This window comes from Phalangium opilio, unplaced genomic scaffold (assembly GCF_054372755.1).
Source record: "Phalangium opilio isolate 3A_F unplaced genomic scaffold, DU_Popi_V2 ptg000017l_1, whole genome shotgun sequence".
NCBI lineage: Eukaryota > Metazoa > Arthropoda > Arachnida > Opiliones > Phalangiidae > Phalangium > Phalangium opilio.
In genome coordinates this window covers 7,522,690-7,537,014 of record NW_028324151.1, presented here as the reverse complement: position 1 = coordinate 7,537,014, position 14,325 = coordinate 7,522,690, and the positions used below count along the sequence as shown (strand labels likewise).

The 14,325-nt window shown below is 36.6% G+C and overlaps 1 protein-coding gene and 1 long non-coding RNA gene across 5 annotated transcripts in view; one reads left to right on the top strand and one right to left on the bottom strand.

Moving 5' to 3' along the window:
* LOC149702863 (uncharacterized) overlaps window positions 1-14,325 on the top strand; it is a 95,511-nt gene that overhangs the window by 26,874 nt on the left and 54,312 nt on the right. The window contains exon 2 of the long non-coding RNA XR_016381874.1: window positions 11,571-11,639. This is a non-coding gene — a long non-coding RNA (uncharacterized LOC149702863). The remainder of the gene's footprint in view (window positions 1-11,570; window positions 11,640-14,325) is intronic.
* Window positions 4,864-14,325, bottom strand: part of LOC149702861 (putative cationic amino acid transporter) — a 138,677-nt gene continuing 129,215 nt past the window's right edge. For all 4 annotated transcript variants that reach the window (XM_089866776.1, XM_089866777.1, XM_089866778.1 and 1 more), the window contains one exon: window positions 4,864-7,930. In XM_089866776.1, the coding sequence (XP_089722902.1) occupies window positions 7,584-7,930 (347 nt within the window). In that variant the 3' untranslated portion in view covers window positions 4,864-7,583. The remainder of the gene's footprint in view (window positions 7,931-14,325) is intronic.

Here is a 14,325-nt window from a genome sequence, read left to right as displayed (position 1 = left end):
TAGTTCTCTCTAGGCTAGCGCGCGCTTGAATTTTACAGTTAAGGCTTCGGAAGAATTGATTGCCGACATAATTGGATTAAGTCTGGCTTTTGCCAACTAGCTTTTTTTCGGATGCACCAGGGATTTTTAGGTCTAGCTCTCTCAGCAACGCTGCTTGCCAAAAATCGATATCACTTTAGCGAAATGGGACATTGGGATGGCAAGCTGGTATGAACGAGAGGCTATTCACACCATGGGTTAAATATTCCTTCTTCTTAGCATCTATTTTTGACAGTAATAATTCCCTAAAAACCATTGGCTGAGCAAACCACGTTAAACAACTTTTGATCAGAACTTATGTTGTCCTTGATCGTCTGTACATGACGCGATAGCTAACTGGACGGAGTTTCTAAGTTGGTAAAGAAAAAGATGCGCGTCGGTTCTATGGGACTTTGCAATACTACGTCATACAACGTCACGCTACCTTTCATCCATGCTAGAAAACATACCCAGAATGGCAGCAGGGACACGTGTCCATGTACATTTTGTTTTGGTTGATATTTTTTGTTGTTTCAAATGGTGATAGGATAGTCCATCATAAAAATGAAATCGGAAGTTAAGGAAGTAACCAATTATTTCCGCGCTAGTCTATGGCCTTCCGAGGTCAATCTACAGCTTGATAAACTAAAGACACGTGTCTCTATTTGACTCTTTGAAAGGCATGTCGCTTCTTATTTTATCAGACTGTAGATTGCAAATGGGACGCCTTTTGACGAAAGCGTTAATTGGTCAGATTTAAGAACATCTCTCCCGCTATTGTTTCAAATTCTTAAGCTTAAATGGTGAAAGAACTGAGTAGTTTTCGACGACCTTAACACCAATGGTCAGTGTCTTCTTATGTTTAATCGACGACTAAAAGGAGTTTTTCTATCTCAACAGCTTCATCGTGGATTCAACCGAATAATCCCTTTACTGATGGGATTAAATACCAAAATAAATTATTTCCAGTGGTTGTAAACGATGTGGTATTAGGATTATCGGAGCCATTAACCCCTCGAGAACGTCGTTGTAAAAAAAATATTTGAGGCTCGATGTTTGAGTTCTAGCTGTAGTTACGTTTATGGACCTATTTGGTTTAATTAGGCTAATAATCTTTGAAAAGAAGGAACTTGATTGGATTTGAGAAGCGTGTCGGTGTTTTCAAAAAATATTAAGCATTCGAAACGTCTTTCTGTCTCTATTAATTTACCAATATTTACCAGATTTTAATTGCTGTATTTTGATTGTTTGCTTAAACACATACCTTTCACAAAGAATTGGGGACTTCAGGTCCTAGCAATTCTGTCGAAGTTACGCGTCATTAGCGACCAGTTTCTGTCTGCTGTCAAAGGGACTCCAATGAAGGTGGCGGCGGGTGGGTAAGACGTATTTGAAATAGGTCAGAGACAACGCGTGATCCCAAGATTCCAAATAGTGTGACTGGACATCTTGTCCCTGTAGCGCCAATTCCCTGAAGTGCCAGTTGTCGAAATAAAACGAATTGGCATTCTTTGAACCACGCCTCTCCTCGGTCACGTGCCTCTGCCATATTTCAAATAATTTTTACCCACCCGCCAAGCACTGGATTCTTCGGAGTCCCTTTAAGGTTCATGAATAGTTGGTTTGTAAAATCCTCCCAAAGGTCAACTTTTTCTGTCGCTTGTACTTTCTGAAATTTTCAATCGTGCTTCCGGAAATAGACGGCCAACTATATCCAAGGAAAGATTAGGACGCGTTCACTGTGGAAATCCAAAAAACACTTATTTTACATAACCAATCCCTTTGGTATATGCACTGAACGCCCATTTGTGGCTTTGGAAAAAACAGTAAACCCTTCAAAAGAGAACAAGCTGTGATGTGCTTAAACTAGTTTACAAATCATCTATTAAGTCACAGGCTGTGAAGTTTATTTATGGGGACATTCAACGTTTGTATTACTTTATCGTGAATATGAAATACCACCTTGAAATTGTGACAGTTCGGTTGATTATTTCCATTAAAAAATTAAATTTGGTGAAGTTTAACCAAAAGCAAATAGTGATAATAGATAGTTATGCACCGGAGTGAATGAAAGCGTGACGTTGTTCACGGTATGATGTTTGTGACGCATACTCCCAAGTCTTGATCTCTTTCTCTCAAGCTTCTTTGGTCGACCAATCACCGCCATAATTTAATATTACATTATGTTTTTCCTCTCATCGTCGCAAAAAAGTTTGGTTTTTTAGGCTAAGAGACCATTCCATTAAAGACACGGGCAGGGATAGATGTGATTTTAGAAGCAGGGATGGAGAACAGAGTAATGTGGGCGCGCGTCAAAGTCCCGGACCCCCTTTAACTGGGACGGAGGGGGGGGAGTACGAAAGAAGAGGCGAGTCATAGCGACTGAGGTAAAAAGGAATTACGTATTTTTCGCCGTCCCCGTCAGCACCGTCATCAAAACGTAGTTTAAGTGAACCAATAAGACAATTTAAACTTTTCGTTACGTGTTGGAGGTAGGGGCTCTACACTGGGCTATGAGTCGGACTGAAGTAAATACTAACCGTTCTTCATTCCTACTTCTAAAATAAAATCTATCCCTGACACGGGTAAAGAGAACTTTACAGGGCGTAGGGGTCGTGCGTCAAGAAGCATCACTTGCCTAAATTACTCACTTTCTGCTAAGTCTATTTGCCTTTGGTCATACCTAATCGATTTTTATTTTTTCCCCAGATTACTATGAATTAAAACTAATAGCGAGGGCAGGTGTTGTTTGTGAGCTATAGAGTTTATCCGTGCTAGGTCTTCCCATTAATCTCGTACCTTTTTTTTGTTGATTTTAAAGAATAGCGTTGGCTGCACCTTCAAAGGCGTGGTTGCTCATTTATAAACGTTTTTTTTTTTTCAACAACCTGCCTCGAGTTAATTTCAAAATAGCTACGCGTTCCATAACTTAGGCCCTATAACAAATATGTAGAATGGCAAGGCCATACTCTGAAAAAGTGCTAAACGTGATTATTTTGTTTTAAAGGGAATATCAGACCGTTCATTTGTGAATCGTTAATCATAAGTTATTGAAATTTATTTGGATATTTTTGGTCTATTTGAGGTTATAAGGCTGAAATTATGTTAATGATTAGAGTTAACTGGTTAAGCATTTCTTATAGATAGGAATTTAAGCTTTATTTATAAAGATATTATCCAATGTGGAGTTTTTAATACACTGATAGGAAAGATATTATGATTATTTCTTCAAAATTTAACAATGGGTAGTGTCAGGGATTATTTCTTCAAAATTTAACAATGGGTAGTGTCAGGGATAGATGTAATTTTAGAAGCAGTAATGGAGAACGGTTAGTATTTTCTTCAGTCCGACTCATAGCCCAGTATAGAGTCCCTCCGACTCATAGCCCAGTATAGAGTCCCTCCCTCCAAAACGTAACGAAAAGTTCAAATTATCTTATTGGCTCACTTAAACTACGTTTTGATGACGTTGCTGACGGGGACGTCGAAAAATACGTAGTTTATTTTTACCTCTGTCGCTTTATTTATTTATTTATTTATTTGAATGTGTTGTTCACAAAGTCAACAGTGTGACGGATGTGTGAACATCGTAAGTCGAGTACATAGTCATGTTACTGAAAGACACTACGGGAGCACAATAATATGAGAACAAACAAACGGTTAATAATGTAATATAATAAAAAAAAGAAATAATAATAATAAGTATAACAATAATAATAGTAATTATACAAGTGAATAATAATACTGATAACAATTAAAACATTGTCAGAAAATTTAGAAAATTAGAATTCGCTGCACAATAATGTAATTTTTATGTAATCATTAGGGGGAGGGTTGAAGAAGTAGAGAGCTCACAAGTTAGCACGAAAAATGTCTAATAATTTACGACGAAAATGGGATTTATTAGTGAGAATGACAACATCATTGGGCAACGAATTCCAATAACAGAACACGCAAAGTGTGTTTGTCGGAATGTAGTTAGCACCTTAGGTTTGATTAGTTTGTGTGAGTGACCACGGGTTCTTGCATTATTATGGCGGGTGAAAAATAACGAAAAATCTAAAGCAAGGTTGTTATGTATAATGTCAAAAACTAAGCATAGGTTATTAATTTTACGTCGTAGAGTGATAGAATCAATATTTAATTGGGAGAGTCGTTGGGGAGCCGGAAGCTTACTAATTTTTTGTGGGAGTTTCGAATATGCGTTTTGAGCTTTTTGCAAAGCCTGTAGATCAGTTAAGAAATTGGGGGACCAAATTGGCGAACAGTAATCAATTATAGGGAGGACCAAGGAGTTGTACAGAGTTTTAATGAGAGGTATAGAGTTAAAATTTAGATTACGACGAATTATACCCGTTAAGCTCCTAATACGTTTGGCAATTTTATTGGAATGGGCTGTATATTTGAGAAGGGGATCTATAAGGACACCTAAGTCCCTCTCAGAAGTGGACGTAGTTATAGTGGTGTTATTAATTGAATAATCAAACATGGGATTGCGACGTCCAAGGTGAAGAGTCTTACACTTTCATACCCCCCGTCCCGTGGAAGGGGGTCCGGGACTTTGACCCACATTACTCTGTTCTCCATTCCTACTTCTAAAATTACATCTATCCTGATTCATGCACCCCCAATATCCTTGGATGTTGCTACACCTCCTCCCCTTTAATTCAAAAAACCCAGAAAATGACCTGTTAAAGATTCCAAGTAAAAGAAAGTATTCCTATCGGTGTACGTAGATTCGTATAATCTTGAAATAAGCCTCCTTGTGTAATAAACGAATCAAATAACTAAGACATTTTTGAAACAACAATGAAAGACATTTTTAATACCATAAAGTTTCTTCCATCTTTTTTTTTTTTGCTTTTTCTTTTTCTTTCTTTTAAACTTCAGTTTTCACTCTTGTTTTTATTTATTTATTTTTTTTTGTTAATAAGACATAGGCCTAAATTTTTTATTATTCCCCATTCCCCTCTATCCATGCACCTTTAATTTATTACCCCGTGTATATAATGGTAAATATATCCGAAAGGAAGATTTTTTTTTCAAAGGAACTGAAAAATATTATTTTTTTTTCCTTAATTTTTTAAATATCTCACACGTTAATATTAGTTAAGTCCTTAAAAGTGATGTTTGGTTTTTTTTTGTAATGATATAATGTACAACAGCGAAGAATATATTATATATCGAACACATTTAGGATCACAATGTAGACAACCAACCACTGACACACCCTCCTTTAACACGTCTTACTCTTTCTTAAAGGGAAAGTGAAACGCAAAGATAAAGTATTTTCTATCATTTTGGAACCCTTTACCGTACCTATACTTCGTAATTCTAAAGACTTACAGCTCGAGCTAGCTCTAGCAGAAAGACAAGCGAGAATTGAAGTCCTACACTCGGTGGTTAATTTTGCAGGACTTCCATTTTCCTATTTAATCTGAACTAAGCCTTTGACAGCTACTCACCAGGTGTCGCTTTACGAGAATCTATGACAATCTCTCAGTAACCAGAACATATCTTATGAACTCATGGTCGCATGGAAAATACCATAAGTGGTACCGCCATTTTGATAGATATTGGCTAAATTCGTGTTGGGATGTTAAGCCTAATTTGAACTTAAAACTATCTACAAACCATTTTCTTTTTGCGTTTCACTCACACTTTCCATCATCCATGATATATTAATTCAACTCTATTAATTTCATTTGATATCGTTAACCACTTAGATTTTAAACGGTGTTCGGGCCGGTTTTTTTTGTAATTTTTGAAATTTTTTACTTATTTTTTTGGCTCACGTTGTAATATAGCAAAGGCCCGGATTAAGGCATTGTAGCAAAATTGATTGTAATATTTCTTTTTGTTTTTTTTTTAATTCATTTAATTAGGCACTTTTGTTCTTAAATTTTAATTAGCATCGCTATATAGTAATTTTTGGGCCTAAATTGTTACGCCCAATTTTTCGTACTATTTCAACAAGGTTTCCTAAAAAAAACTATGGAGGTGAAAGTTAATCTTGTACGTTTATGTTTAATTTTTTTGTTGGCACTTTTAAACATTGACGTTAAAGTTTAATTTCTTTCATTTTCGCTTTCTCTATACCTCCTTCAAATTAATGTTAATTTCTAAACGTATTATTATGGCCTATAGAGGTTTGGTAATAACATAACGCTATAATAATCCCTATAAGTATGGGCCTATTAGCATGGGCCCATCAGCATTTTCCAAGCGAGACAAAATAATAGAGACTACTGCGCCATCTTCCTTCAAACGTTTCTTCTCCAAACCGAAACCGCCTACTGTCATTATCCTGATTGATTCTTCCTCTTTTGTGTCGAGTTAGGGTAAAGGCGGTGATTCTGTTTCCGAAAAAGACGCCACCAGATGACGCCCTTCAACCTTAGAGAAGGAAAGTTTGATTCTTGAGTAGCATAGTTGGAGCCATCTGTTGCTGTTTAAAAATCCCAACATGCTTTTCCTGGTTCAGTGTAGCCACCTCTCCGTGCTAATATTTCACTAGCTTAAACACTTGTAAATAGTAGTTAGTGTTGCTATAACCAGGTGGCACCTAAAGGTTATGTGCTCGTAGCATGAATCTATGCTCGTAGCCAATATCCCTTCGACTCACACTTATGGAGACTGTTATAGTGTTATGATTATAATTTGATTACTATTTTAATCATTTTTAAACTAAATTTAAACCCCCAGATTTGATAATGATAATATTTGGGGCACCTGATATTCCGTTAGAAACTTAGAATTTCATTCCCAGACCTTTTTACCCGTTTAATTACAATCATACTCGCACATTAAGTATTTTTAAAGATAAGTTGAAGCGAAAATCGTGAGATCACACTTTGAAGATTGATGGATGAACAATTCGGACAAGGTTAAGGGGGTCAAACTATCCACACCTTGACATCGAATTATCTTTGCCTATTCCATTATTCTACTGGGTTTTGAGTTTGTCACTTTCATTTCAAGGGACAGTCTCTTGTCCTGAAATAGAACCAAATTACCAGGCGTCTACTGAGCTTACCCTCTTCCATTCCATTTTGGTCACAATTAAATTTCGGTTCATCTACCTTTAGAAATACAAGCGAGTGGTAACGGTTTAACCAACCAACCATAACCATTTTCCTCTTCTCTCATGATCCCGCGAAGTATACATGGTTTATTTTTATTTACAACTAAATTTCAATTTATTCCTAAAATTAACATTATTCACCAGGGAAAACACTTGGTTAATTTAATTAATTAATTCTAAATATTATTATGTTAACGAACGGCGTTGCATTAATCCGGGCCCGAGTAGCTTTTTTTGGTATGTCTTCATATTTATTTTTTTATTCAACAACAATCGCGATGACAATTTTTGGTAATTTATTTAATTACCCTTAAAATTGTTATAACATCATCAAAAAATTCGCGTTTAATTTATTAATTTTCTCACATTTTTTTTATTTCCATTTCATTTAAACGATAAATATATTTATTTTTCTTAGTAATTTTAACTTTTTGTTTGCATAAAGTTTTTTTCTTTTTGGTTTAAATTTTTTTTAAATTATTCACTCGAACGTTTCCCATCTGCGTCCGACGCTGGCGGGAGTCGTTGCTGATGGGGATCGTTGGCTACGTTGCGGTAATTGCGGTGGTTGAACCGTGGATCCTTGACCACTACCGCCGGACCCCACTCCTAGTCGGTTCAAGTCCCCGTTGATCGGGGTTCTTTCGTTGGCGTCTTTGACGCCTGTTTTACGGTTATCGGGTATTTGTAGTTCGATACCCATGGCCGTGTCGTTGTAATACGGGCCGCCCGATGTTGACCCTGGCATGACCCCTGTTCCCCCGCTCATGCTGTAGTAATCCTCTAGCGAAGAGTGTTTGATACCGTAGCAGAAATACATTATGAGACCTAAAAGGGAGATTATTTAACAATAAAATTTTAATCGTGGCCAGAAAATTGGTGTATATTTTGTGATCAAAACGTTATTGCTTTTTAATGAAATTTCGGATTTCATTTCTTTATACCTGAGAGTTTGTGGGCCCTGGGAAATTGACCAAATTGCGGGGCCCCCTCAAGAAGAAGGTGCGGGCCCCGGGGAGACTGACTGAATTGACTCAACCTCTCGAAGGCCCTGAGGGATACACAGTCAACTCCCCCCTCTACCAACACTACTCTATGGTATGACGTTTGCATAGTAGAACTGACATTACTCTATTGAAATTGTATAAACAAGATGGTCAGGCTGAAATTCTTACTCCACATGTGTATCAATTTCCTTGTTTTTGGGGCCAACGTTTTGGGGGCCCGTACCTCCTAAACTAAATGTATTAGACACCATGGTCGTTGATCCTTTTCATTCAGTATGACCCAAAGAACACGGCCTTAAATTAATGACATCATATAGGGAGAGGGCAAACCCATACTTGCCACGTCATAGGCTTATATCTCTTACCTCGATACCATCCCCCTAACGGGGGAATTTCAGTATCGCGCCTACAAACGCTTCCCTAAGTAGAGGTATAAAATGACGTCGGATGTTCTTTCCCTCCCTGACAAACGCCCTCTCCCTATACCCTGGATAGTATCAAGCTACACATATCTTATGGTTAGTCCCGAATAGTTTCATATAAACTCCAACTCATATTTCAAACCAAATTGATGCAGCTATTTTAAACCTTCAGCCTTAATTTAACAGCGTGATCCAAATAAGAGCAGCTAAATTCAATCACGTCCTTTTCCGAAAAATATTGCCCTTGCCTTATGAAGTTTCTCGAGTTTTCCGTAGGCGGATAAACCGAGGAGCTACACACTCCGTGAATCCATGTACAGAAATTACGTAAAACCTGATCTTTAATCTATTAGACCATTTACAACAAGTTGGGAAACCAGAATAAACCTCTCCAAGGCGAGACGCAATTAAGAGGTTTTTCTTAGATAATTAAATAAATATAATTGATATTAATTATTTTAATCGTCATTAATTTATCTTAATTCTAGTTAAATCGTTTTAAGAAACTTTATTCCTAAAATGAATTTAAGCATAGCTATTGTTGACGTTTGAATTCAAGCGTATGCCTCTTTAAAAAAAATTGCTTTCTGCGAACACGTTTGCTCCTATTTGCCAACAGCAAACGCGGTGTGACAGACACACAGAAACGTCCAGTGTAATACCTCTACATGACGTCATCGTCACTTGGAGAGGTTAAAACCCGGGGTTAAAATCGAGGTCAAATACTATGTTTTCATCCGGTGTTTCGACCCAAAAACCTTAGATATGTCTTCAAACAAATGGACTTTAGCGGACTGGTAACGCTGAAGCCCTATCTTTAGTCTGTGGGTTCACATACCGGTTATTCAGTATTAACCCTATATAGAGCAGACGACACTGCGGGACCTCTCGATTTTAGACAAGATTACGACTAATCACATTGACAGTTGCATGGTTATACACCGATTACTTGGAGTGAGTAGCCCCTAGCTTTATATCCGAACTGTATTTTTTCCGGTTTTCGGGGTTCACTGGCAAATAAAGCACCGTAATCAAGTTACTGCTTCGAAAAACACTAGGGAATAACCTAGAAAAACCAAAGGAGAAAGGAGGAAAGAAGAAAAAAAATATCCCCAAAATTACTTTTTTCCAGTAAAGCTTGTAACTACTTACATTCTGAGAAAGTTCCCCCAAAACTAAATTATCGGCTACAAGCATCATTCTTTTGCACCTGCTGAAAGCATGGATAGACAATACAAGAACTTTAGAACTTCCGCTTTTTCTTTCTCAAGAAGCAAAGTACTATATTTGAACAAGAGTGTACTGTATCTTAGGAACTGTTACGTCATAGTTTTATCGTCCTTAAAGGTTGGGCGAAGTTAATTTATACGAAAATTATGCGTTTTCTTTATGCTCGAGTTTACACGTACCTTAAGCCTTTGCCATACATAATTATACCTTTTCATAAGTGTATAATTTACAATAACCAGAAACGTCAGAACTTTGTTTTCATAAGAAATGCAGCAAAAACTTTGCAAAACGAATCAATCGGTATATATTCCTTTCCTTTAACCGTAAGTTCATAAGATATGTTCCATAAGTTTGTCATTGGATACTGAGAGCTTGTCATGAAGTGACGTAGGTCATAGATTCTCGTAAAGCGACGCCTGGTGAGATGCTGTCAAAGGCTTAGTACAGACTAAATAGGAAGATGGACTGCAAAACTGAGTGTAGTCAATTCTCGCGTGTCGTTCTCGAACTAGCTATCAGTAGGTCTCTAGCATTACGAAGCATAGGTAGTTTCATACTTATGGAGCATATCTTATAAACTTATGCTGCACCAATCAGGAGTCTAGTGAATAAGCCAATTTGCAAAATGATATTTTCATTGATTATCTTACGTAATCAATGGGTCTATATTCATGGTACTACGTTAAATTAACCTTTCCTTTAACACCAATACTCTTAGCTCTACTTTAGAGTTGATACTTTTAAGCTGTGTAGAATTTATCCTCAGTAGAAACTTTACTAGGCCTAAATAATTTACGCTCCAGTGAGTCCAGAACACTCGAGTCCTGAGTTAGCGTTTGGTCGTAGCTAAGCGCCCTAAGCTTATCAGGATTGTTTTGCTCTACCGTATCAGATCATCAAAGGCTTAGAGCTCATCTTCGCTTAACCCCGAAAAACACTCCAAAGTAGAGTTAAGTTTTAGGTGCTAGCCTGTTGATCCCTTCGTGTATGCTCTTACTTTACGGGAAGACACTCTTTCAACTTTCTTTTTGACCCCGTTAAACCAAAAAGGCTTAGCATTTAAGCCTTGGTAGACCTACTCTCGTCTCTTTGGGTGTGCAACTACGGTTTCTTGACAAAATCCCATTTTCTACACTTGATACTTTTCATAAGGGTTGAAGTACAGTATTTTAGCCCCGGGCTCGACGTTGGTGAATTTCATTACTCGTAATCTACTTTAGAAAGTTTTAAACAAAATATTACAAGAAGAATATTGTGATATAAATTTTATTTTTGTGAGATTGAGAATTAATTTTCACTTTTGGGTATTCATCCATAGCCCACTCGTTCATCTCATATTTTACTATTTGACATTTTCATTTAAAGGGATACATCGGGCTAGAAATTTTTCTTTTTTAATTGAGCGTATAAAAAAGTGAATATATCAATTGGAACCATGTCTCTGTCTACAATATTAAAGAAGATACAAACAATTTAGTTTCCGTACTGGCATGTAATGGACACTACACGTTAGGATTTCCCTCGAACCACCGAGAGAAATTCGTCAGGTGGTACTAGTCGTCCAATGGGGATACTTCCCAGTGCTTCGCGGGAAAGCGTAATGCGTACGGAAACTTAATTGCTCGTATCATCTTTAATATTGTAGATAGAAACATGGTTTCAATTAGTATATTCATTATTTTATCTTATTTTCGATTAAAAAAAAAACTTCCAGTCCTGTGAATCCCTTTAAGTTTCTCTCCAATGTGCTATAACTTTATTATTGTTAATTACATGGACTTATTTTCAATTGTTTTCTTTCTCTTTCAGATTTGGAATTGTTAATTTTAATAAGAAATTGCATCAGTTGATCATTTGACGGAATTAACAGTTATTTCGGTGAGTTAAAACCCTTTTGGTCAGTCGACCACTTTTGTAACCAAGGATAAGTCAGCTAAAAGACACGTCGGAAATGTTTGCTTATTATTATCCTTTAGGTTGCTTCATTATCTGTGTGTACTGGTGGACTTAGTTTTGTATCCAAAGAGTTTTGAATTGGTAGTTTGGGGAACAACATTTGAATATTTACTGAAATGTTTCGATAAATCTGCCGGGGTTTCAGCAATTTATTGACGAATTTATTTGGGGCACTGCATTTTTTCAACGTATCTGTCTATAGAGCGCGCCAATTTTGAACATATCTGTTTTTGGTGGCACCGTGAATTTCGACCAATATATTGAAACGCTGCAATTTTCAATATATCTGAGCAGTTTGGGTTATATGCAAGAAATACTTTTATCGGTTCACAATTTCGAATATGAAGGTTTACTGAAATGTTTTATGTTAGGGATTACTGAACTTCCTGTACAACTCAAAAACAAAGTACATGTGATTACACCCAATTCAAGTACTAGGTCCTAGTGCATTTCGCATCAATTTCCACGTTCGTCCGATAAGTTATAAAAAGGAATTATCACACTCTATGCTCCATCATCCAGTGCATTCGAACCTAACCAAGGCCTTGTACAGAAATAGACTTTTTGTCAGAAACTATTTTTACCTTTCACTAAAAACTGAATGGCCGAAAAAACTATATAGTATAGTAGAATATTTGCTCTCGATAACTGTGGTGAGATCTGTAGCTTCTCTTTTTGTATCAGATATTTTTTCCAGGGATGGTAAAAACAAACAAAATCCATTTTTAGTAGGCCTAACCTTTCAAGAGCAAAACTGTTTCAGTTGATACATAGCACCAATGAATGAATGGTGGAAAAGTTGGACAAAGTTTCCTTTTTTTCTGTGTTCAAATTGGTTTTCTTTCTCTATTTGGGTTTCGTCCCACTATGTTTGGTAGCATCAAAATCAAATTCGGGTTAAAATCTACCGACAGAACGGTGAAAAGGTTTTATAACCTGGCCACGAGATAAAACTAGTAGGAATCAATAGTTTTAGCGTTTAGAGTTGCACTTCAAACGACGATATTTTTTTCTGTATCCAAATCCTTTGAGGATTTTTACGATACTTTTTCATTTCATTTCAATGGCACGCTAAGTCTTTTTCGTTAATTCATTCGCTTTTATCATGGGTGGGATTATAAACAAAAGTAAATGAAACCCAGGAATACTTTGAATGAGTATTACCGCAAGTTCATAATATATGTTCCATAAGTTTTTCACTGGTTACTGAGAGCTTGTCATGAAGTGACGTAGGTCATAGATTCGAGGTAAAGCGACGCCTGGTGAGGTACTGTCAAAGGCTTAGTACAGACAAAATAGGACCTAGATGGACTGCAAAATTAACTGAGTGTAGGACCTCAATTCTCGCTTGTCGTTCTCGAATTAGCTTGAGCTGTAAGTCCCTAGCATTACGAAGAATAGGAAGTGTCATACTTATGGGAACATATCTTATAAATTTATGGTATCTGCGACCAGTAAATGAATGTGAGTGAGGTTGATAGAGTAATTTTTTCGGCCAAACCAGGGATTGATTTAATTTTAGAAGTAGGAATGGAGAACGGTTAGTATTTACTTCAGTCCGACTCATAGCCCAGTATAGAACCCCTCCCTCCAACATATAACGAAAAGTTTAAATTATCTTATTGGCTCACTTGAACTACGTTTTGATGACGTTGCTGACGGGGACGGCGAAAAATAAGTAATTCCATTTTACCTCTGTCGCTGTGACCTCCCTCTTCTTTCATACCCCTCCGTCCCGTGGAAGGGGGTCCGGGACTTTGACGCGCGCCCACATTACTCTGTTCTCCATTCCTACTTACTAAAATTAAATCTATTCCTGTTATAACAGTGCTATTTACTGAATTAATTTTATGTTTAATTATAATAGTACTATTTACTGAATTAATTCAAGTAGCATACATTATTTTCCTCTTATTTTAGAACATTACTATATAATTAAGTCTGTATATTGTATACTGTTTTGCAAGAAACCACTTTAATTTAATTTTATGTAATCATCTAAGAATGTAATCCAATATAAGTTTCTCGAAACAGTGTTTCCTTCCCTCGTACCGACTTCATTTCGAAATTACTTCCCTAATTTTCCTAAAATCCTAATTTATTTCCCCTCTGCTTGGGCCTATTTCAACCCAAGTGTACAGTTGAACCAGAGGTTAAGCAATTAAATTAAAAATAATAATAATAATATCAAAGGTACAAAATTGATATTAAAGAGTTAATATTATTTCACAATTTTTACGAAATTTTCACACAGAGTGCTAGAAAAATTTTGCTAGGTCATTAGGCCTAGCATTTTTATTAGATATCTCTGTTAAGCCTTGGTGGCAGTATCCCAGAATTCAATTTAATATAGTGCTATTAAGTGGGGGGTGTATTTGATGAATGTACGTTGAAGTCGAACTTTTTTTCTTCTTGACCCTCGAATATCATTACGTTAATGCTTCGATTTTCATTAGGCAAATAAATAGAGTTGGCTTTTTTTTTCAAGTTGAATCCTCTTTTTTGGGGTCAGGGTTCTTAGAGTGTTTGGAACTTCAAATATATTTTAGTTTGTATCGCCTTGAAGGAAAGAGGGATGGAGTGGTAATCCCCATACCTATAACGTTGC